This window comes from Anas acuta, chromosome 23 (assembly GCF_963932015.1).
Source record: "Anas acuta chromosome 23, bAnaAcu1.1, whole genome shotgun sequence".
Classification (NCBI taxonomy): domain Eukaryota; kingdom Metazoa; phylum Chordata; class Aves; order Anseriformes; family Anatidae; genus Anas; species Anas acuta.
In genome coordinates this window covers 6,385,900-6,408,279 of record NC_089001.1, presented here as the reverse complement: position 1 = coordinate 6,408,279, position 22,380 = coordinate 6,385,900, and the positions used below count along the sequence as shown (strand labels likewise).

Genomic DNA, 22,380 nt, shown 5'->3' with positions numbered 1-22,380 from the left:
CTGTCGGGCAAAGGTGAGAACTTTTAGCAATTAAACTGGGGGAGGTGCTGTCCCTTTCCACTGGTTTGGGTTGCATTTTTTAGCATAAAGTAGCCATAGGTTGATCGTACAAGCTTGTTCAGTGCTATTCATCACCCCCACCCCCACCCCAGGCATTTGCAGCCTATGTAGTCATTGAAAGCCGCGTTTCTGAATTCCCAGCACTTCCCTGTCTGGCCAGGGCAAGCTAGGCTGGGTCTTGCATGCAGGATCTACTTCAAATAACCTTAAAAGGGGAAAGTGGTGGACAGGAGTTTCCCCACAGATATTCAAGAAAGAAGCACCAAAGCCAGAAACCCTGTGATGAAAACATGAGTTAGGTGGACAAAGCTATTGCAGCTCCTCCAGCAGCAGCAAAATGCCTGCCAGGCTAAGTATTTATAACAATCACTATATCTATCTGTAACCCTCATGTTCAAGGTATCTCAGGGATCTTTTGAACTCTCCCTCTTAGTTTACCATGTTATCCATCCTGGTCTTTCAAAACATTCACTGACTTGCAGCCTCTGGTAGCATACATCCTCTGGTCTTTATGAGTAGGTTTCATTTTCCCAGTTAGTGCAGCCCTGGCTTTCTATACCTTCTACCTCTGCATACATGCTTGCACGTCTTGGCTTTGTTTGCTTTTGGGAAGAAAAGAAAACTATAGGAACACAGGAACACAGGACTAATAAGATCCAACACCTGCAACGGCTATTACTTCTGGCAGGGAAATGCCTAATCCTCAGCTCTCGCAGGAAAGTGAGACATACTGTGAGTGCTATTGAGGGGCAAGTGAGGTCAGTGCTATTTGGGATCATGTGGATTAGAGAAATGTGGGGACTGCATGGCTTAATCACAAGATCCTAATCACCTAGTATTATGGTACCTGCAAAAGAGGTATTCCTGGTCCTGCCAAAGAATCTGGGGATGTTCATGGGCAGCGAATCATAAAGAGAAATCTATAGTTTGCTACGTGTTGCCTAGGACAAAGCTTATGAAGGATCTTAACTGCGACAGAGTCTCACTGAATAGAGGGACATGGAGATACGAAGAGCAGAAAGTGTCTGTGAGAGCACTTCTCACCCCTACCGTCCCGCAGCAGGATTGCTGCCCTGCTCCAGGTCACAGCATCAGTCCTTACTGAGAAGGGCCCTGGCCCTTGTTAAGAATGTCACTGCCTGATGCAGTGGAAACTTTTTCAAAGAGCTGTAGGAAAAGTGAGCCTAGAAATTATGTAGTGTAAACACATATAACTAGACAACCATGAAATGTGTATTACATGCTGGCTTCCAAGAGCTCACAGGGCCTCTTCCTCCACTTCCAAAGGAGTTTGTGGGAGAGGCAAAGTAAAATGCCTAGGAAGGAACATTTCCAACACAGACAGTGCAAAACAAAAAATCCCTTATAATGAGTTCTTTTTTGTGCTCCTCTTGAGTGTTTTTGTTTCAAGTTGGACTTGATGGAAAGACCACTCCGAACCAAGAAAGCCACCTTGCACAAAGCATGGCAGATGCAGGAATACTGATCAGATTTGTGCAGCTGTCAGCCCAAAACCAAGCATGTGACACTCTAAAAATGTTCAGGTCCTGACAGTGCAATTCATGTCACTTCTACTGTGTGTTCCTCAAACAGGAAATTTCTCTATCATAGCGAGAGAGGGTGAGGAAAGCTTCTTCCTTATCCTGTACTATAGTCTGTGCCACTGTAATGGAGGCTCTGCTGTGGTACATATTGTACCTGTATAAATGTACTATGCAACCTCCCCCTTTTATATCATTTTTCAAAAGAGGACCTTAAAGTGCTTTGTGAAGGAGGCAAATGTCTTGGTTTTGATTAGAAGTATAGAAACAGTAGCACATACGTGACATACAGCTACAACACTTTTAAAAGAATCATAGAATCATAGAAAATCCAAGTTGGAAGGGACCCATAAGGATCATCAAGTCCAACTCCTGGTGAACTTCTTATCTATCATAGAAACTGTGCCTAATTGCCAGAAAAATTTGGTCTTTAGATCCCAGAAATAGTGTTTTCTACCTGGCTGAATGGTTCCCCCTCTGGCAGAGTGCATTCAAAGTGCAATAACTCCTTTTCTTTTCATTACAGGTAGCTCACTGCTGGTCTACAATACTCCATCCCACACAGAAGCTTCCTCACGTCTTGCCACCAAAGAAGGTCAGTCTTTTGCATATAAATGTCCTGGATTCCTGTGCTTGTGGAATTATTTTTGGTTGGGTTAAAAGTAGGCCTTTTTTGTAATGTCCTTGGCATGAAAACATTGTGATCAGTGCATGCATGACATGCTTAAAATGGAATAGTTTGCAAGCCCCCGTCCATGCTGAAAGTCCCATCTCTGCTTCTCTGGCCAGTGATGTGGCATAAAATTGATATCTGTCATTTTCACACTTGCGTGTTACTGAATTGATGAGCTGATGGCATTTTTTCTGTTCTTTATGTGAAACAGTTTGAAATCTCAGATACACAGCAAGGATTGAGACAGTATTCCTCTCTGCATAAATTTGTAGTTGAATGGATAAAATTTTCTCACAACAGATTCCATTACGGGATAAAAGCCACTCAGGTCTTCCAAAACCATTCATGAATCTGTCCATTAGTTTCAACCAGCAAAGAAGAACTAGGGTATTCTTTTGCCACTTTCATTTTGAAACATTTGAATTTTCTTTTTCAAAAAACAGATGATTCCCAAATCTTTACTCTATTGGAAATTCTGAAGATTCATGGATTATATAGATGGGATTTAGAAACCGTGAAGTTTAGAGGTTAATGAAACACTTTGGGCTCTGTAAGGGTTTTGATATTTTTATATCAATAAAATATATATTTTTATATCCTTCAATCAGGTTTTTCAGGTTTTCCTCTACAGCTACAGTCCTATTCCTTTTTCTTATTTTTAATGAATGGATTCTTAGTGGTGATAAAATAATGATAGTTGTTGTAATGAGTATGACACACATCCCTTACCTAGCTAACAAGTTGACTTGTTAAGGGACAAGCAGGGTGTTACAGTGCAAAAATCTGTTCCTGTGCTCACTAACTTGCCATGTGGGACTAGGAGACTTGACTTTAGTCTTGCTTTCACTTAGTGCAAGTGCAGGGATGTTGTTTTCATTCACTAAACAGTGTTCGGTGCTTCCATTTGAAAAAAAAAATTGAGGTGAAGGTGTGAAATTTAATGTGTACCCTCATTCTGAGAGAATTTCCTCACCTAGTATATGAACATTTCCGTGCTTTTCAGGAGAACATGGCTTCATTGATGAACCACAAGTTTGTATTTCAAAGAGCAGTGGGGGAAGGCAGAAAGTCTTTTATGTAAGCAGCTGGAGAAAGACAAAACCCGATTTCACTGAAAGGCTACAGCAAACCAAGATCACACATTTAATAAGCTTCTACATGGTGTATCTGGCTGCTTCATTGAGTAGCACTGCTCTCAGAGCCAGCACTTCTCTCGTGTTGTACCAAACTGCATTTCATCTCCAACATCTGTCTTGGACCCTGGACACAACATCAGTGCTGCTTTTTTAAAAAGTGATTGGACTGTGCAACTGTGCACTTACTCACATGGTCTAAACTTTTGGGCAGACCTGTGCAGTGCCAGGAGTTGGACTTGATGATCCTTATGGGTCCCTTCCAACTGGGGATATTCTATGATTCTATGCTTTTTGCAGCAGCTTCTTTTGTCCAATACGTAACCATCCACTTGAGCGCTCTGTTCCCTGGCATGCTGTTCTTTCTTTATGTGGCAGGCATTAGTTGATAAAATATGGTACATTACAAAGACAAAGCCATTCAGGTTTTTCTGTGACTGACTGTTTTGATGCTAACAGTCATTTAAAATTAATAAAAGCTTAGCTAGCTCCTCTTTGAATAAAGCATGTACATATGCACGTGATCCCCCACAATTTCCCCCATAAACACATGCATCCAAGACCATGCTCTTTCTTTCTCAGGCCAGGTGGTTGATAAACATAAAGGGAAGAAAGCTGTGATTTTTTTTATTAAAGAGAAATGCTCCATGTAAAATTGCACTCCTCTGTATTTTTTATGCCCTTTATCTTTCCAAGTTGGGCCTACAGTCACTCAGGCAGAAAGAAATTTGAGGGGAAAAATGTTCCTCCCCCTTCTTCCACTTTTAACTACCCTCCAGTGTGTTTCTTTAGTGCAGCTGAAAGAACTTTGCATTTGATTTCTGTCAGCCAGGCATTTTTACTTTACGTGGTACTTTCATCATGTGTCAATAAAGGACTAAATACACCCAAGGGATATTCAAATAAAAATTAAGAACTAGCATAGAAATGTTGAAATCCCATCTTTTACTCTTCCATTTCATCCTACAGTGCATAAATTTCCTTCACCTTCATTTAACGTTTGAATACTGTTCTAGGATAAACTGACCGATTTCAGTTTACTGTAAATGATTCATGCTGCAAATATTATTAGTGAGATAAGATGACAGGATAAGAGACATGTGAACATGACAGGCTGACAGATAAGGAATTGGGGGAGCAGAGTTGAGTGTCTTGTCCAATATAACTTGTAATGGACATAAAACTGGACTTGGAATTTCTCAGTCTTGGTCCAGTCCATTAGAAAATAACATTTTCTTTGCTTTCTTCTAAGGCTTTTTAATGGGCTGGCTTCACAATGATGGTGTAAAGGAATTTAAGGTTAAAAAAAAATAATGATTATTTTCTTAAGTATTTTCCTGTCAACTTTGCTTCCCAAAAGATTAAACTTTTTTTTTTTTTCTTAAATGTTAATGCATTATGAATCTAGCCCTGTAGATTCAAGGTTACAGTAACCCTGTAATTTTTTCTCCTCTCTATGTCTGTGAATGAAAACAGACAATCAAATCTTTCTAGCCACTTTCCCTCGAGGATACAAAAGCAGAGCAGGAGGAGGTGATGGAATAGCACAATGCATGTCAGAGACAGGAAAAAATGATGTTTTCTTCACTCTCCCGTAATTTTGCTTGCACACTCTCCAAGAACACATAGCTAATGCAAATATCCTACTTGTGCAAATTCCAGGGGCAATTGCATGCTTTGCATATGCTTCCACTGTATGCAACATATTCCATGCACAGACTGTGAAAGCCAGTCCACGTGGCAATAAAAGGTATGGCTGCAGCACAGGCAGATACAGATGTTCCAGAGCCTGGGAGGGAAGCTGCATAAGGCTCTACCATCCCCACCTTGTTGTAGGCTTAGCAGCAAGGACAGTCAGCGAGGGCAGCACTGCTGTCACAGGCCTGACTTTAATGCCATGGCTCTGGAGACAGAACTGCCTTGTCTGGTTGCAGCTGCAGGCTTTTCTCCTTTTTCTCTTTCAATTTTCTGCCCCCTCACTTCTCTTCTGTGATGCCAATTCTACACATGTGCCAGAAGAACCTGTAGCACTTCTTTAGGGGAGTTGAACTGGACAGGACAGAAACAGATACTGTAAATTTATATAGCTGGTGCATAGGTGCACAAAGCATATTTCTTTTGTTCGTAGATTCGTGTAGGTAGAATGCTGGTCGTGTTCAAAGGACTCTTGTTGTTGCCCAAGCTTCTTTGCTCCTCAGCCTCATAAACACTCAAAAGTATGGTATTTAGCGTCATTGGTACAAATTGTCTTCAGCTGCCTTTGAGAAATAAATTGCTGTAATGAAAATCACCAGTATTTTTTGGCGAGAGAACAATTTTCTGGAAAATGAAACGAGGTTGCTCTCATTGCTGAATGGAAAGATTTGTGTCCCTCTCCCAGCACTCTGCTAGAGAGATGGTCTGTTTCATTTTCCGTGACTGTTTGGAGTAATGACTGACCTACTGTAGGTACTGGAGACACGGGAGAAGAATCTGAGGCTGCATTATCTGCCTAAGTCCCTGGAGACTTTAAATTGCTTGCCTTCAGAGTGGTGTCATTTAAGTAGGTTTCCATAGGGAAATGGAAAGTATATTCACATACAATGACATTTAGAAGGCCAGAGGGCTGTGCCCTGTATGCTTGTGAGAGCTCAGGCCTCAGTCCAACCCATTTTTAAAGTCCATGCTTACTTTCATGTGTGCTGGGATCTGCATAACTCACATGGTTAATATACAAGCCTAAATGCTGTGCAGGGTTTGAACCCAGGTGCTGATCTCTTAGCAGGAGAATGCTGACAATTTCCAAAGAGGTAGAACTGTTAGGTGTTGATGTATAAAATTACATGTGTCTAACCCGACATGTGTGGTGTTGTAGATGTGGTGCTTAGCAGCATACGCTGGGACGCGTTGCAGCAGGTATTTGTGCAGTGAAGCAGCAAAGCAGAATGAAGGAAGGCCCGGCTGATAAGGGCAACACCAGCACACCACATGTGAGAATTTAGGGGAGCGATTCTGTGTGGCTGTTTGCTTCCAGGCTGCAGGTTACATACCATCTTGTTTATAATGCTGGGTTCAGCACGGGTCTTTATCCCTGCATACATCAGGATCAGCCTAAGGCAATATAATTAGCTTACAACAGTGGTAAATGAGGACTGCTTGAAATCTCCTAAATCCAACCTAAATTCTAGTAAATATCTGCCTCTGCAGAAGGATATAGAAAAAGCTGATGCACTACCTGGAGTTTCAAAGATATACGAGATTCGTTTGTGAATATATGGAATGTAAGGTACAAATCTTAAGGATTTTGTCCGTTGCTGTTACGTGTTTACGTTTGCATTATAAAAGTGCTTGTGAACAATAAGTATTTTTGTTTGGATATAAGTTGTATTTGCATGTATGTTTTATTCAGTTGTTGGCAAATTAAAAAAGATAAACCAGCGAGCTCTGAAACTCACACAGCATGGTTTCCCACAGGTTTGTACCAATGTTCATTATGAGTTCCCAGGGAAGAGTTTCCTGATGTCGGAGCATTAACGACACCCTTCTCATGCAGATTTCTTGGTACCTAACAAAATGAGCCCAAGCTGCAGCTTATCTCCCAGTCTGGGCTGCAATCTTCTCTGATCTCTTCTGTTTCCCAGCAGTTTCTTTTAAATTGATAGGAACTCTTTAAAAGTCTTCAGCACTACTGCTTGTCAAATTTGATGACAATTTCAGGTGACAAGTTCAAAAGTTTTAGGGACAGGAGGGAGAGGGGCAAACAGACCCCAGGTGGCACAATTGCACCAGCAAGGTTCCCACAGGGAAGTAGTCTCAAACTCCTGCATAAAATTCTTCTCTTGAAAAGCCCATTTTTTCAGGTCTAAAAGGTCGTCATGTGAAAACTACTGAGCAGTTTCAGTAAACTCTTCTTTTGGGTATGTCAGCAAGGCCCCTTGTTCGCAGCAAAGGTTATAAGCCCTCCGGTCTTATTTGTGTCAGAGAAAGAGCAGTTGCAGCTTTGTGCCCTCTTAACTGCACACACTAGAGGGTTTGCTGATGATATTTGTGTGCCCGGTGATGAAATATCCCTTATCCTTTTTTAGCTTGGTAGCAGAAAAAGGGGAGGCTTTTTGGTGCTTCTTCTGTTGTGACTGTGTGGCCAAAGCAGGGATTTATGATTTCAGGAGAGACAGTAGCTAGCACTCTTGGATTTTTCTTTTTTCTTTCTTTTTTTTTTAATTGTTTTCCTTTGAAATTCCAGAGTTAGTGTTTTGTCTGCTTTCTCCCTGACCCTCTTCGGAGGCAGGCGTGTGTTTTTTCACCAGAAAAACTGGAAACAAAGAATCGTTGTCTTTAAGCTGTAGCAGGCAGGAAACCCAACTCACAAGGGATCACCCTGAGCCAGCGCTGTCCCAGAGTAGACTCCAGTTCTCTGAATTCAACCTGACAGCTTGTCTGGAGCACTTTCTAAGTAACCATTATCCTTCCTTTTCTCCCAGCAAAAGAGCTATTATTTTTTTGCCTGGGGTGCACGGCAAGCAATGTTTTTGCACATGTGGGGGGGGGTTACATGTTTGCTGGGGTGCAATCCCTCCTGTGAAAAGCTCTTGGAAGTACTTTTGCTGTTTCCTAAGACAAGAGTAAATGTGTTTCCTGATAATGAGTTAAATGGGCAAATGCTGTAAAAATGTTTGCTGCAAAGTGTGCGCATGTGTGTCTTCCCTTCCCTTTTCTCTTATGTGTGTATTGCTGCGTCTAGCTTTTTTCTCTGCAAATATGCGTTTCTTTTTCTTTACTTCTCCATTTGTCTCTGTGCATTTTCAATATATGTATGCAGCAAACGCATTAACCCTTCACTTCCCTCCTGCCCCGTTTGCTTCTGTGCCTGCGCAGCGCTGTGAGCATATTTGTGCACATTGGTATGTGTGCTTTAGATGAACGTGCATTTAGATGTGTGAAGGGTGCTCAGAAGCATGCCTATAACAACATGCAATTGTGTGTCTGCACTTTTGCTCTGTAGTATGCCTGTCTGCATGTGGCTGTTCACGTCTGCAGCCCCGCATGGCTCAGCAACATGTGTGTGACTGTGTGTGTTGACTGGAAAGTGACTGCTTTACAAAGCTGCCTCAGGGAGGGATTCTTAGGACACAGTCTTCATCACAGGCTGCGCACTGGGATTTCTGCTGCTGTTATTAAAAAAATCAACAACAACTGAAAAATTCTCACTACTTCCTCCTTTTCTTTATAATGTGTCTTTGTAAGCATTGCACAGGGTAACTCAGACTTGAATCAGGAAGTTCCACCGCTGCATGGTTGGGGATGTTTTTCTAGCGCCGCTCGCACAACTGGGGGCTGTCGCCTATAGCTCAAAGCAAACTGGGAGTGACTCCAAGTTTGTAAGGCCAGAGCCCTCCTGCAAGTGGGGGAGCAGAGCTGCAGGCTGTAGAGCCACTGTGTGTAGCAGCTCCTTCGGATCACCCTTTGGAAATCCTGCACCCTAGTTTTGTGCATGCACTCTGTTAGGCTCCAGATCCTGGCTGACACTGGGACAAAGTGGGCTTCAACACGGTGCTCAGATCCAAAACTGGATCTAGGACAGGAGTTAAAATGGAAAAGTTTGAATGCTTTGGTGTGTGTTTCCTTACAGATACCAATGCATAACTGAACAGTGACTGGCCAAGTTAAACGTCCTCTTCACATGCATGCTCTGCCTCAGATTCCTTGTGTAAATCCAGGTCTCACGTAGTCCCTTCTCCCTTGGTTGGAGTTGACTTTGAGTCAAAACCCAATATTGTTCCAAGCCTGGGTCTGTGATCACCATGTCAGTTCCTCATCTCTAAAACAGGTTAATAGCAATGCAGAGTTATTTGATAATAAATGTGTTCTGTTTTTAGTTTAGTTTTGTTTTGTTTTTTAAATTGTGAAATAACCAGATAGACAGAGAATGGGGCCATACCATAGAAGTTATTTTGAAATTATTTTGTACTCGGCTAGTTGCTTCCTCTTACTGGATAGACTTAGAATTACCTAATTCCACATATGATCCACACACTGGTAATTCTGTAGCAGGAGAAGGACATTGTGGTCTTGAAGCAGAAACGAATGAGTTTTGTGCTGGAAGGCACTGGAAAGTCTTACATAATCATGAGAACAGCCATAGTAACGTTGGCTGTGAATGACACGGAGCCTGACATATGGCATACATACTAATTATTTTAATTAGCAGAAACAGTAAATTGAAAAGTAATTCATTGCAAGAGAATGGATACTGTGGGTGAGATTTTGAGGTCTCTGTACGCAGAACTCCATGCGGCTCATACCTGGATGCCATAGGGCTAATTGTTAAGGGGTGCCAAGTACTAATTTGCACAAATGGTTTGTGTAGGCCAGGGGATTCCTTGCACTCCGTTCTGCTTTCCCCTTCTGTTCCACCATCTCTGCCACAGTGTACAACCTCCTGCAAACAAATGACAGCACCCAAAGTCTTACTGCTTTCTGCAAAGAAAAAATGCATCTAGGGTGCTGCTGATGTTGTAGTTTTGCACTGTGTGTATTGAGCATTTAGCACTTACACTTTGAGCCAGAGTGGGCCTGGGAAGGCCCTTGCTGACTCTACAACCTTTCTGTTTGCTGCCGTGATTTAAAACAATCCATCTAATGTTTCTAGGAGGAGCTGGAGGTGTTTTTGGCTTCTTTGCCCCTCCAGAAACCCACAGTCTAGGTTTCTTCTCTCCAACTGGCTTTAAACACAACTCCACCTCTTCAATGCGATCTCCAGCAGGTTAAATGACAGGAGTGTGAGGGCTGGACGCTCAGCAGTTTGGCAGGTCTTGCTTACATGTTTGGTTTGCAGCAGTAGTGTTTTTTGTTCCCATGCGCCTACGTTGGGATTTTTCCAGGATACCAGAATAGTGCCAGTCCTAGGCACCACATACTACCTCACTTCGGGAGGAAAAGCAGTATGGTCCCATGCCCTCCTTTCTCTCTCTCCCTCTCTAAACCAGTTGCCACAAAATAGACCCCAAGTGACCACTTAGATTAATCACAAGTCTGGATCCCTGAGGACACCTGGTTCTGCTTTCTCCATTTAGAGACTCTAATTTAAATTCCAGCCACTAAGCCAGGATCTTTCTTCCTACTGAAGTGGGAGGACTCATTGCAAAAACCAGAACGTATTCTGTATGGAGAATCCCATGGATTCCATAACCCACTTCAAATTTGCAGCCTCTTTCCCCTGATTTGCTACACTGAAGTTTGTAAGGCCAAGTCCTGCCTGCTAATGCAATGCCTGTGCTCCCTAATGAAATAAGAAGGTATTCAGGAGCAGTTCATTCTGTATTTCATTCTGGGGGGTCTTTTTGTGCCATGTGAGTTGGAGTCACCCTGCCTTTCTTTGTAAAGCACCTCAAGATTCCCTGGTTCAGAATTGCTCAATGGCTGCAGATATTGCTGTTGTTATTACTCAGCCCAGCCAGTAACAGACTGGGGCAGAGGCTGCCAGTGTGTTTCAAAGGGAAATGGAGGCAGTGATGGTAAGCAGTCAGACAATTTGCTGGCACCTGGGAGATTTAGTTACCTTTATTTTCTTCCTGGCTCTGTCCCCTTGACATAGGACAAGCCACCTTCCATCTTTTGGCTGCCTAATCTCCTTGGAGGTGTCAGCTCCATTAGGTAGAGACTGGCAAGTTCTTTTTACTGCTTAGCTCCTACCATGCTGGGGAATACAGATGCTCCCATGAGTTTGCTGCATGTATATTTCCCCCAACACCTTCTACAAAAGTTGGTTCCAGGAATAAATCCCACCTCAGGGGATGAAAGCTTCCTGGAAGGCTTTGAGACCCTGCTCAGCTCTGCCACAGTGTGAGTTCCAGTGGTGCCTCTCCAATACCTCCCGGGGCCCCTCACGTGAGAGATGCAACGGGGACAGGGTTTGCTCAGGCAGACCTCAGCATTTAGACACTGCCGTGTTACATTTGTGTTACATTTGAGGACACTATTGAATCCGGACATGCAGTCCTGTGGCTGTTGTGCTAACCCAGGCATGATACTGCCCACGGGTCTGACTGCGGGAGCTAATCTTCAGACCAGTCACCCCACACCTTGACGGTGAGCCCCAGCAGTTCACAAAGTAGACAGTGCCTGTCTGGGAAAGCACTGCCGCTGCTGCCAGTAATGCCATGAACACAATAAATAAGCCGTGCTGCTCCTTCCCAACCGTGCTTGAAAACTGGGATCCTATGCCAGCTAGAGATGGTGTTTCAGAGAAGATTATATTATAGTGCCTATAAAGTGGTTGGTCCATAAATGACCCAGACCCACTGTATCCATCCTGGAAGAAAAAAAAAATAATAATCAAAAAGATGGATAATGATGGGCCCAGTGCCTGTCATTCTCCTGGACAGACTAGTAGCACAAAATAGTGCCTGAATCTGGCTTGACTGAAAAAGCTCCTATGGAGAAAGCAGGATGAAGGGGCTGTCAGCACTCACTGAGCAGCTCAGGAAGTACTGGGACTGTGAGCCTATTGTTCAGTTGAGCAACCCCCCCCCTCCCACTTCTCCCCTCTGTCCCAAGCTTTCAGATTTATAAAGCACCATTTCTTTTAATTTGTAAAAAAAAAACTTTTTAAAGCTTATCAGAGAGGGTTTGCTCCCTAATACATCATATCTTAAACACAGGTTCCCTAATGGCTTGTTCATTGGACTGCATTCAAGCTTAAACAACTGGTAGGCATCTGGGATGGTCTTCTTGTGGTGTGGAAGTCTGCTTGGGGATTTTAAGCCTGGTTTCCTAGGGAAATGAGCTTGCGGGTATCTGTCCGTCTGTCCCTAGCCCACAGCAATATTTAAGCCTATTAGTCTATTTTAGACTAAATGTGATCCAGAGGTATGGGGAACAGGAACAAAGTAGCATTCAAGCAGAGAGATGGGGGGGAGGTGTCTGTGAAGGTGGGCTAGTGGTTCGGTGGAGCCTGCCTTATCTTCTCTCCTGCAGTGCCGAACAGTACAAAGTGCAGCCGTTCTCCTCCTCCCTGTCACTGAAACTCATCCAGGAGATGCCCAGGACATATTCCTCATCTTCTTCCCTACATCAAGTCCCTCCTTTGTTGTGCCAGGCAGTCTGACAAGAAGAAGCTGCAGAGATCTGGATACTTTAGCTCATCTCTTGATGTTTACAGGACAGCCTGCCTGATGGTCAGCCTTGATATCACTGATTTTGACATGTCCTAAGCCTTTTCCCAGCCTTCTGTGTAGCCTAGCAGACTGTTCCACCACTGTGCTATTTGTCATTTACATCTAATTCCAGAGGAATCAATAAACTTCAAAAAGTGTGTTGCACAGAAGAGCATGAGGACTTCCAAGTGGCACAGAGGCTGGCAAGGTAGGAGCTGAGGAAAAATCTAGGGTGAAAAAGTATAAGGAATGGTTAGGAAAGGTCCAGAGACCAATGCCACATGGTGTGTTCAACAGTCAGATTTCTCGGATAGGCACTTCATCTGGTAAAAGGCAGCTAAGGCTGAGGAAAGAGCGTTTATGCATGTAAATAAATAAAACGATATTTAACCTTCTTCCCAGGCACGTTGTGAGTATGAATGTTTGCAAAGCTGTGAGATCCTTAGTTGAAAGGTGCTGTGAAAGTGCAAAGCATTATTAATATCCTTTACCTTACTCATAATAGAGTATGCATTCATTCTGGGGAATTTCTGGACATAAACCAGACAGCTGCAGAATGACATTTCTTGAAAGCATCTATGATTTATTCTGTGCTCTTTAATTCCATTTTGTATTGAATACACATTTGTCACAGGACTGTTGTTCCACCGGGTCTTTTGAGTCTAAAACAGACTGAGGGACCTGATCCTTTGCTGGTATAAATTGACCCCTTACTTCACTGTAGGTATTTGCTGATTTACACCAGAAAATAACCTCATTCCAAATCTTTTAATTGAATTTCCATAGCTTGGCAAGTTTTGGTGTAAAATCCAAGTGGTTTTAATGACAGATAAGACTCTCCCTGTAACTAACCGTCTGGCTGGAGTTCTGTAGGATCTCTTCAAGCCACTGGGCGTCAGGTCCTGGGAACGATATTGTTTTTGCAGAAACTCGAGTCTCTGGATAGGTTCCCTGGCTCTGCCTATTCCATTTTGTTTTAAACACGTTCAGCTTTAGAGTCTGGGCCTGGAAGCTGGGAGGGCTGATGTGGTTCTTTCACGTTGCATGGATTTTTGTGAAAACAAAACAAAAATAGCTTAGTGGATTTGATTTTTTTTTTTTTTTTTGAGAGAAAGAAAGAAAGAGTTGGAAACTTGTGCTAGCTGAGTGAACACGTTGTTTCAATAGCAATGCCTGTATTGCTCTTATGTTTAACCCTTCTCACTAGTGCGAAGTCACAGTCAAAACTGAGCTTCATCCTAACATCCTAAGCGTGACTGTCCCTATAAATGCCCACACATCACAATACATTCTATATGTGGAAACCGAGGCAAAGGGACTCATCTGAGGCATGCTAAACCTGGATTAAACCTGGGTTTAGCCATACTTCTCTGGAGAACCGAACCTTGATCCTTTAAAGCCCAAACAGCCATAGTACACACACCTGGTCAGCACATCTGATTGCAGTAGTGTCACGTAATGTTAAAAAACTGCAGGAGATGCATGCCACATTCTTTCCATGACACTGTGAGCAAAGCAGACTCCTCCTCAGTGACAAATTTCTCCATCTGGAGGAGGAGGGGGATGATAATCTATCCAGATGATGGCCTATTTGCTTACCCCAAGCATGCTGATGCATGTGAATCAACCAACCCATCTGTGGCAGCTGATTCGCCTCAGTCAAATTTCTGACACAAATCTGAGAAAAATGAACATTTTCAAAAGGAGTCCTGCTACTTTTTGGAAAGGATTTTTTCCCAATTTGAAAATATCTTTTTTGTTGGAAAATTGCTCTTTCTTTTTAACAGGATCACCATGTAAGTGATGCTTCCGTTAAAATCACATAATAGCAAAACTATTTTTGAGGTAACCAAAATGTACATTAGCATAACAATCTGTGGAAATTTATGAGGTTTTCCCTTTCTCTCTCAACTCAGAACTGCTATGTTGTCTTCAAAATATTTCCCAAAACATTTCTCTAATAGCTCTACTGGTAATACTTATAAAGGATATCCCAGGGGAGAAATGAAAGTCAGAGGCTGGCTGCAAAGAGGACATGGGAAAAGCCAGTGGTTACTCCAGACCTCATCTCTGCTCTCCTGATCTCAGTCACTGACAAAGCAGCAGCCCGAGCTCCAGGCTCGCTCAGCCGTGGTAGGATTTGCACGATGGTTTTCCAGCAAGGAAAATGCCACCCATGCAAACAGCGGCTTATTTACAGCAATGACAGCTGCCAAGGACTGAGCTGTGGATAAAGTTCCCTGGCAGCACCCGTCTGCCAGCCAGTTTCCAGCCCTGCTGCTCCATGCCCGGCCACAGAGCGGGGACAGCACGGCTGGGGCTGCGCCTCCCTCCTCCAGAGATGTCCTGCAGTGCTCTTTGTACCAGCCTGAAACCGTAGCAGTTTGTTTTTCAGTCTGATCTGTTTGCACTGGGGTTTGCGGTTTCTAGTTAGAGAAAAAAAAGAAAAAAAAAAAAAAAAGGCAAATAAATAAAATGAAAAGAACACCAGGCACATTAAATGAGTTCTTTTTCCCCGTTTTCCTCTCTTCCCTCCTCCTCTTTCTCTCCCTCTCTTCCCCTCCCTTCCCCTCTCCCATCCCCTCTCTGTTTTCCTTTTCATGCCAATAACTAGAAGGCTGTAATTTCAAAGCTGCAGCGGCTTTCCCAGCACCAGGAGGAATGTGCAAGTGCCTGGGATGTTTCCGCAGGGAGCTGCACAGCCCTGCCACACTGTATGGCATGATGGGGCACGGGGCAGTGCCCACTCCTGCTCACCAGCATGGCCAGAGGGGTATTTTGAATTCCACCTGAGAGGATGCCATTTTTCCTATCTTTCCATCTTAAAATAGTTTTTTTTGTTGTTTTTTTTTTTTTTTTTTATTGTGTGTTTCAAGTCAGTTGTGTGGAATTACACAAAATTTCATCCTCTTTTCCTGCCCGTTTCTGTCATCTTGGGCTATGAGAAAGAAAGTCTCCTTCTGGATGGGATGAGCTGCACTCTGAACTCCACTGAGTGCAATGGCTACTTCATGATCAGAAGGTGTCACATCTGATCATTGTCCTGTCACATTGGCAGCCTGTTGCCTGGCTGTGAGGGAGCAGGAGCACAGGAGATGCGGGAGAGGAAAACCAATCGTATATGGTATATACCAAGGCAGTTGGGACCAAGATACAAAGCTAGATTCTTGCAAGTTTTTTTCTGGGAAGAGTTGATTTCAACCCCTCTGTGCCTGTTGTCTTTTGTCATTAGATCCCTCCTATGATGCAGTCAGGAGAACAGGATGGGGCAGTAATATGAATTCTGGCCTCACCAAAAGTAAGTCGTCCCAATGGGAATCACAAATTGCAATGGAAGATCAAAATGAGACTGTGGGAAAGATGGGCATGGTCGGCTTGTGTTATGAGCATCAGAATTGTGGAGGACTTAGGGATACTAAAACAAGAGCTAGAATTATGTTATGAAAAGAAATTTGACACAAATACTTCTATCATTGAATCGTGTATTAAAGACAACTGCAGCTGTTACAGTAGAACAAACCTCTGCTACACCCCAGATTTCATTAAGGAGCCAGCATCAGGTCCTCCCTATAAACAGAAACTCTTGGTAACCACATTCTTTGTATTTTGGTGTAGTATTTTTAGAGACAGATATAGACAGCTTGGGCAGATTCTCAGACTTTCCTTCTACTTTTCAGAAAGTAAGCAGGCAGCTAGGGCCCCTACTACATGAGCTGCTACTCACACAACTGTTCTTGTTTCTTACTGTTTTTATTGTGTCCCTGAATTCACAATACACTCTGGGTCATGGGCTGACTTCTCAATGGAAATATCATTTCCTTGTCCCTAAAGACTGTATTCTAGTTAACCTAACTACCTGATATCAAGCCATACTCTCCCCTGCTCCCACTGCTATGGCATATCTCTGTACAGCAGTGCAAGATGGACTCACTTGACCCTCAACAAGAACCTATGAGGTGCAAATAAATGTGGCAGAACCTGGCTGTCAGATTATGCTTCCTTTGCTTTGCAGCTTTGTGAACTACATGTGCTCTAAATGTGAAGACTAGTCTTTGAGTTACAGTCTTCTGTTACAAGAAATGATATGAAGAAGAGAAACAGATGTTAATGTTGAAGTGATTTATAGAAATAGCCATGATATTTTCAACTAAATGTTTGATTTAATAAAAACAAAACTTGTTTGCCTAAAAAGGTTGGTTTAAAAAAGTATTCCCATTTCCAAAGAAATGTTGAAAGAAGTTCCAATATAGAAGTAGGTCAGAATTTATACATTAAAAGAATTCCAATTTCTGTTCAAAGCAAGTATCTAAACTAGAATGGGAGTTAATTTATAATAAAAGACAGAAAATGAATGAGGTATCTACATAATATTTTTCCTTGCCTAGTCTACATACTTTCATTTTACAGTTAAATTTTAAGTTTCCAGTGAAACCTTTTATTTTTCTAGTGCAATCTCAAAAATACCAGCTCTTAGGATTAGAAAACTTCCCTGTCACTATAATTCCTGTTCAATGTACCTTGTCTGACCATTCCTCCCTGTCTGTTCTAGTACATATAAGATCTTTCCTATTTTTACAGGCCCTCCTGTTGCAGGGACACAAAATGTGAATAAGACAACAGAACAGCAACGGCCCCAACCAGGTAACTGTTGATTGTGTCACCACTGCATTTGCTAAGTAACTGTACTAGATTGGGAGAATAAATGTGTCAACCAGCAACAGCCATGGACACAGAACAAACATGCAGAGCCTTACAGGGAAGTCTTAGAATTATGAGTCAATTGTGACCCTGCAGTGACAGCAATTGTTCCAAACTGTTTCTATTTTACTGCATCGTCCTTCCCCATTCAAAAGAAACATCCTTGTTTCAGCTGAGTCACATGCAGTGCCTAGCATCAGTTGCATCTCCTTTGAAGCATCATGATATGCAGTGCAATGGGTCCTGAAGCAGTTAAAGGCACGGAGCTGTTAATGCTGCAGCAGTGCAGTGCCTGCTCACTAACCCCTCAGCTCTGTTGCAGTGATGTTCAATGGAAGCATCTCCAAACAGAATCATGGGGGTTCCCCAGCGTCAAAGAAAACCAAATAAGAAAAGCAAACCCTGCCGGACAGCGAGCAGTAGTGTTTCCTTCTAGTTTCCCGAGGGGCCTTTGAAAAGCTAAACACCACCTTCTTTGCTTTGCACAGCTGCTTTCTATCTTTCTTTTTTTTAGGGGGTTGGTTCGTTTGGCATCAATTCAATCCACGAGCAAATGCTGTAGATCCAAATCACCAAAAACAGAGGGAAGCAAAGGAGAAGTGTAGACATTAGAGCTGAGGAGGCCCCACAAAAAGGGAAGGAATTCATTCCTAATAAATGCATCGTGGAGTTTTCAAGAAACACTCAGCCTCATTGGAGCCAGTGATAAAACTACTGTTACTCTCATTTGTCTAATGTTCTGTTTGCTTCAGCAAGGGAGAGTTGGGTGAACTTTTCATTGACCGCAGAGAGAAGCAAGCTGGACAGTTAACAAGTGAATTTGAAAATTTCATCTGTTGACCAGCTATTTTTATAAGAAATATATTTGCTTCTGATTTGTTACTTCTTTGCTCTCCCACACTTGTTTTTTTCCACGCAGCTAAATGTTCTAATTGACACATAAGTGTAGGGTATGTCCAAAGGGATTACAATCTTTGAAAGCAGGCAAGTCTGAAACCACTGTCAGAACAACAGTGCCATTTTGGATTCCATAAATAATTAGTAGTTTATTGCTAAAAAAATAGACATATCAGGTCTGTTCCATAGCCTAGGAGAAAAGGCAGTACAAGTGAAGCAAGAAAGTGAACATTTGATCTTGTTTCTAGAATAAATAATAATGAATTGTTGTTTCTTTTTGATGAGACATGTTTTTAAATAGCTTTTGTATTGTTGTTTTTTTTTAGATCCGTATCAAATCCTGGGGCCTACCAGTAGCCGTCTTGCCAATCCAGGTAAATTCCTCTTAAATTCCAGACCACCATTGTCACTTCCATGTGATCTATTGCTCCAGTCTGTACTGAATGAGTAGCTGTCTGCTTTTGGGGTAGGCTGTGAGGGCCATGGGTCTTAGTAGTTGTGGCCTCAAAACTGCTTTTGCAAAAATCACCACAGTAATGTAAGGAAACTGGTGCAATATCACCTTTATCAGGATAAAATCACCATCCTGAATGTGCTTACCCCAAACTAGTATTCCCAAAGAAGAGCCTTTTAGGGGACTTAATTCACACTCTCTCAGATTTGCAGCACAGGTTTGTTCTCCAGTGTCTGCTGCGGATTAAGAGCAAGGAAGGCACAAAACATCCCTGAAAGTCACAACATAGTGACTGACCCCAGCAGGTCGTATGAAGGAAACAATTCCTGCCTTTGAGGACTGAGATGTTGCCTAAATCTTGCTTGAACTAAACAAATTCCTATACTGCTAGGAGTAGTAATGGAAATTCAAAAAATTGGGTTTAATCATAAGAGAGGGCCAACTATAGGCACTTTGCATTGACACTATTGCTTACTGATGTAGTCTGAAGGCAATAGTGAAAGAAACACCCTCATAAGGTTCTTTACCTTTACTGTTAGTATAACTACACCAAATAAAACTAGAAGTCATCTCATCTGGGGAAGAAATAATCTTATATATCTCAGATTACCAACTGGCAAATAAACTGTAAGTATCCAAAATAATATCCATGGTAAAGAGTAAGCAATTCAGATTTGAAATACACTGTCAACCATTCAGAGAAAAATTTTGCAGAACGCTATGCTCGGGAAAAGGCCTGTTTATGAATAGCTCAAAGATTTTAAGGCCAAAGGCGACCATTATGGAATCTAATCTGACCTCAAACTCATAAACAGAACAAAGGGTTGACTAACTTGTTTGCTGGGAATAGTTTATCCATTCCTGCATAAGATTTTCTAAGGCTTGAAGGAGCAGTTCCCAGTAAAGATCGAGATAGTCCTTCTGTTTCCTGCCTTTGTCTTTGCTTTTAAGCAGGAAGCACAATGTCATTTCCTTTCATTTGGCTTGCTTTTTGCAGGGAGCGGGCAGATCCAACTGTGGCAGTTCCTCCTCGAGTTGCTGTCGGACAGTTCCAACGCCAGCTGTATCACATGGGAAGGGACCAATGGGGAATTCAAGATGACGGACCCTGATGAAGTGGCACGGCGCTGGGGAGAACGCAAAAGCAAGCCCAATATGAATTATGACAAGCTGAGCCGAGCCCTCCGATACTACTATGATAAGAACATTATGACCAAAGTGCATGGCAAAAGGTATGCCTACAAATTTGACTTTCATGGCATTGCCCAGGCTCTCCAGCCTCACCCCACTGAATCGTCAATGTACAAGTATCCATCAGATATCTCCTACATGCCTTCTTACCATGCCCATCAGCAGAAGGTGAACTTTGTTCCCCCACACCCGTCTTCTATGCCTGTCACATCATCCAGTTTCTTTGGAGCTGCCTCACCTTATTGGACCTCCCCTACTGGAAGCATTTATCCAAACCCCAATGTCCCTCGCCATCCCAACGCCCATGTATCACCACATTTGGGCAGCTATTACTAGATGCTTTTATCTTCGAGTGGCCTTAATCAGTCTCATTGGACTTCTTCTTTACTTCTGGTATTTTTATGTTTTTTGGGGGGACCCTTAATGGATAATTGTGGCGTTTCTCGGGCAAGAATTAAAACTGGATATTGGTTATTCCTGGATCAACCCTTTTACTTTTGTAACTTTGCCTCTTGTGTCTTGAACTGAGAGATGGATGCTTCTTTGGGCCAGTACTCTGCATTTTCTTTTTTATTTTTATTTTTTAATGCTTATGTCCTCTGTAGGAATTGACTATGAAGATTGTTCACCTTACCTGGAATGATTATTAGCTTTTCAGTGAGAGAAATTTTTAAGAATTCAAAGGAGGTTGACAAGACATAGACCCAACTGTGGGTCTTAGGAAAAGATGACTACATTTTTTTTTTTCTCACTTTGAAGAGGGTAGGCAATTTGACCATAAAGTCACGAGGACCTTGGGCTGCAGGGGACCACAACTGGAATCTTAGCTTTAAGGCAGATGAGGATTTTCACCCAACTGGAAATTTAGAAAATATATATATTCATATATATATATGTACATGTATATTTTAAGAAGTAAAGGGCATTGAAGGAACTTTTCTAGGCTGTACAACTTCAGTAGACTGTGTATTAACTCCAGAAACATCAGAAACCAGAACAAAAAGTAACCTAATATCAAGCACAGACATTCTTTGAAAGCAAAAGTGAAGTAAAATAAATGACAGCAGGCCCTTGAGCTCTGCCAGAGTCTTAGGGATCGCTAAATGCTACCGATTCGCGAACGCTGTGCGTTTGTCAGACCGTCATTCAAAGGGTCAACAAATCAGAAGGCAAATTACTGTATAAATTATGCAGATTTATTTTTCCCTATATCTCACAGTTTTAAAAGAGAGATTAAATAAAACGAGTTGACCTCGGTCACAAATGCAGGTTTGTTTTTTACTATCAGCTCAGTTGTTTGTGGGTTGTTTTTGTTTGTGTTTTTAATGTAATTTGTACATCTTTTCAATCTGTACATTTGGGCTGTAGCTTTGTACTTTTTTGCTAAAAAAATAAAAAAATAAGACATGAGTAATGTATCTGTTGGAGATAGTCTTGGTCCTGCAATTGGATCCATAATTGACTCCCAAATTAGCCAGAACCTTCCAGATTTCCTGGGTTTGTCTAGAGTAGATTTTTTTTCTTGTATTAGCCCGTCATAGTTGTTTGCAAATTAACTCAATTTAGCTAACATGTTTCTATTGAAGCTGATTGAAAACATACATTGACATTTTAAAGTGACCTATTTCAATATTGTGATTATTTTTCACCAAAATCTGGAACTTTGGAAACATTTTAACCACTTCACAGGGAAAATTATCAAATACTTCTCACAACATCTTTTGAAGACTTTTGCTATGGGTTTTCGTTTAAATGCTAAACATTTGAAAATTCTCAGCCATCTCTAAGTTTGCACGTGCTAATTTGATGATCCACAAATGGTGGTTTGGTGCCATAAACAGAAGGGTAAACCACAATCATTCGTGTTTTAGAACAGATGTCTATCATGGGTTAGACTTACATCTACAACCTATTAGCTAACTTGTATTAACTGGCAGCCAATTAACAGGATCACAAATATCTAATCTAGACATAACCTCTGGGACTCTGTGTGGGTGCAAGATTTGGTCCATGTGCATCCGATTGCAGGATGAGAGCCTGAAACCAGAACATTATAGTCTGCTCATAACTTTAAACAGAAGCACTGATGCCATTATTTAACAAAAAAGAAAAATAAGATCAAGCTAATCAGTTTAGGTCTTAGTGCTTTTGGGTTGTTTATAAGTAACATTACTGCAATAATCACAAAATTTAAGTATGAAGAAATTACCCATGAAAATGGGGCTTTTGCTACTATATATATGCAATGTACTTTTTGGATATTAAAATATATATAATTTTGCAAGTAATCTTGGTGTTTTTTAAAACTGTATTAAGTGTTACAATGAAACTGTTGTATGAAGAAGATGATGTAAAAAAATGTGACAAAATAAATGGTGGTTTTCTTCTCTAAGACATCATATTGTCCCACTCTCTCCCTCCCCTCTCATGCCTGCTGAAAGAGCATGAACTCGCATCTAAATTAAATTCAACTAAAAGGAAAACAACAAATCTCTGTAGTAGTAGCAATCATCATCCTTATCACTGTAAAATAATATCAAATTCTTATTCCAGAAAATTTGTGCCTCTGGAGCCAGCGTTTATTAGACCTAATTTAGGT

At 41.9% G+C, this 22,380-nt stretch overlaps 1 protein-coding gene across 7 annotated transcripts in view; it reads left to right on the top strand.

Moving 5' to 3' along the window:
• The window catches only part of FLI1 (Fli-1 proto-oncogene, ETS transcription factor), an 89,076-nt gene extending 66,901 nt beyond the window's left edge, over positions 1 to 22,175 (top strand). For 6 of the 7 annotated variants that reach the window (XM_068659038.1, XM_068659040.1, XM_068659041.1 and 3 more), the window contains 5 exons: positions 2,128 to 2,196; positions 15,774 to 15,839; positions 17,120 to 17,182; positions 18,463 to 18,510; positions 19,588 to 22,175. In XM_068659038.1, the coding sequence (XP_068515139.1) occupies positions 2,128 to 2,196; positions 15,774 to 15,839; positions 17,120 to 17,182; positions 18,463 to 18,510; positions 19,588 to 20,117 (776 nt within the window). In that variant the 3' untranslated portion in view covers positions 20,118 to 22,175. The remainder of the gene's footprint in view (positions 1 to 2,127; positions 2,197 to 15,773; positions 15,840 to 17,119; positions 17,183 to 18,462; positions 18,511 to 19,587) is intronic. The other variant, XM_068659043.1, reaches the window with a different exon arrangement.
• Positions 22,176 to 22,380: the final 205 nt, after the last annotated feature.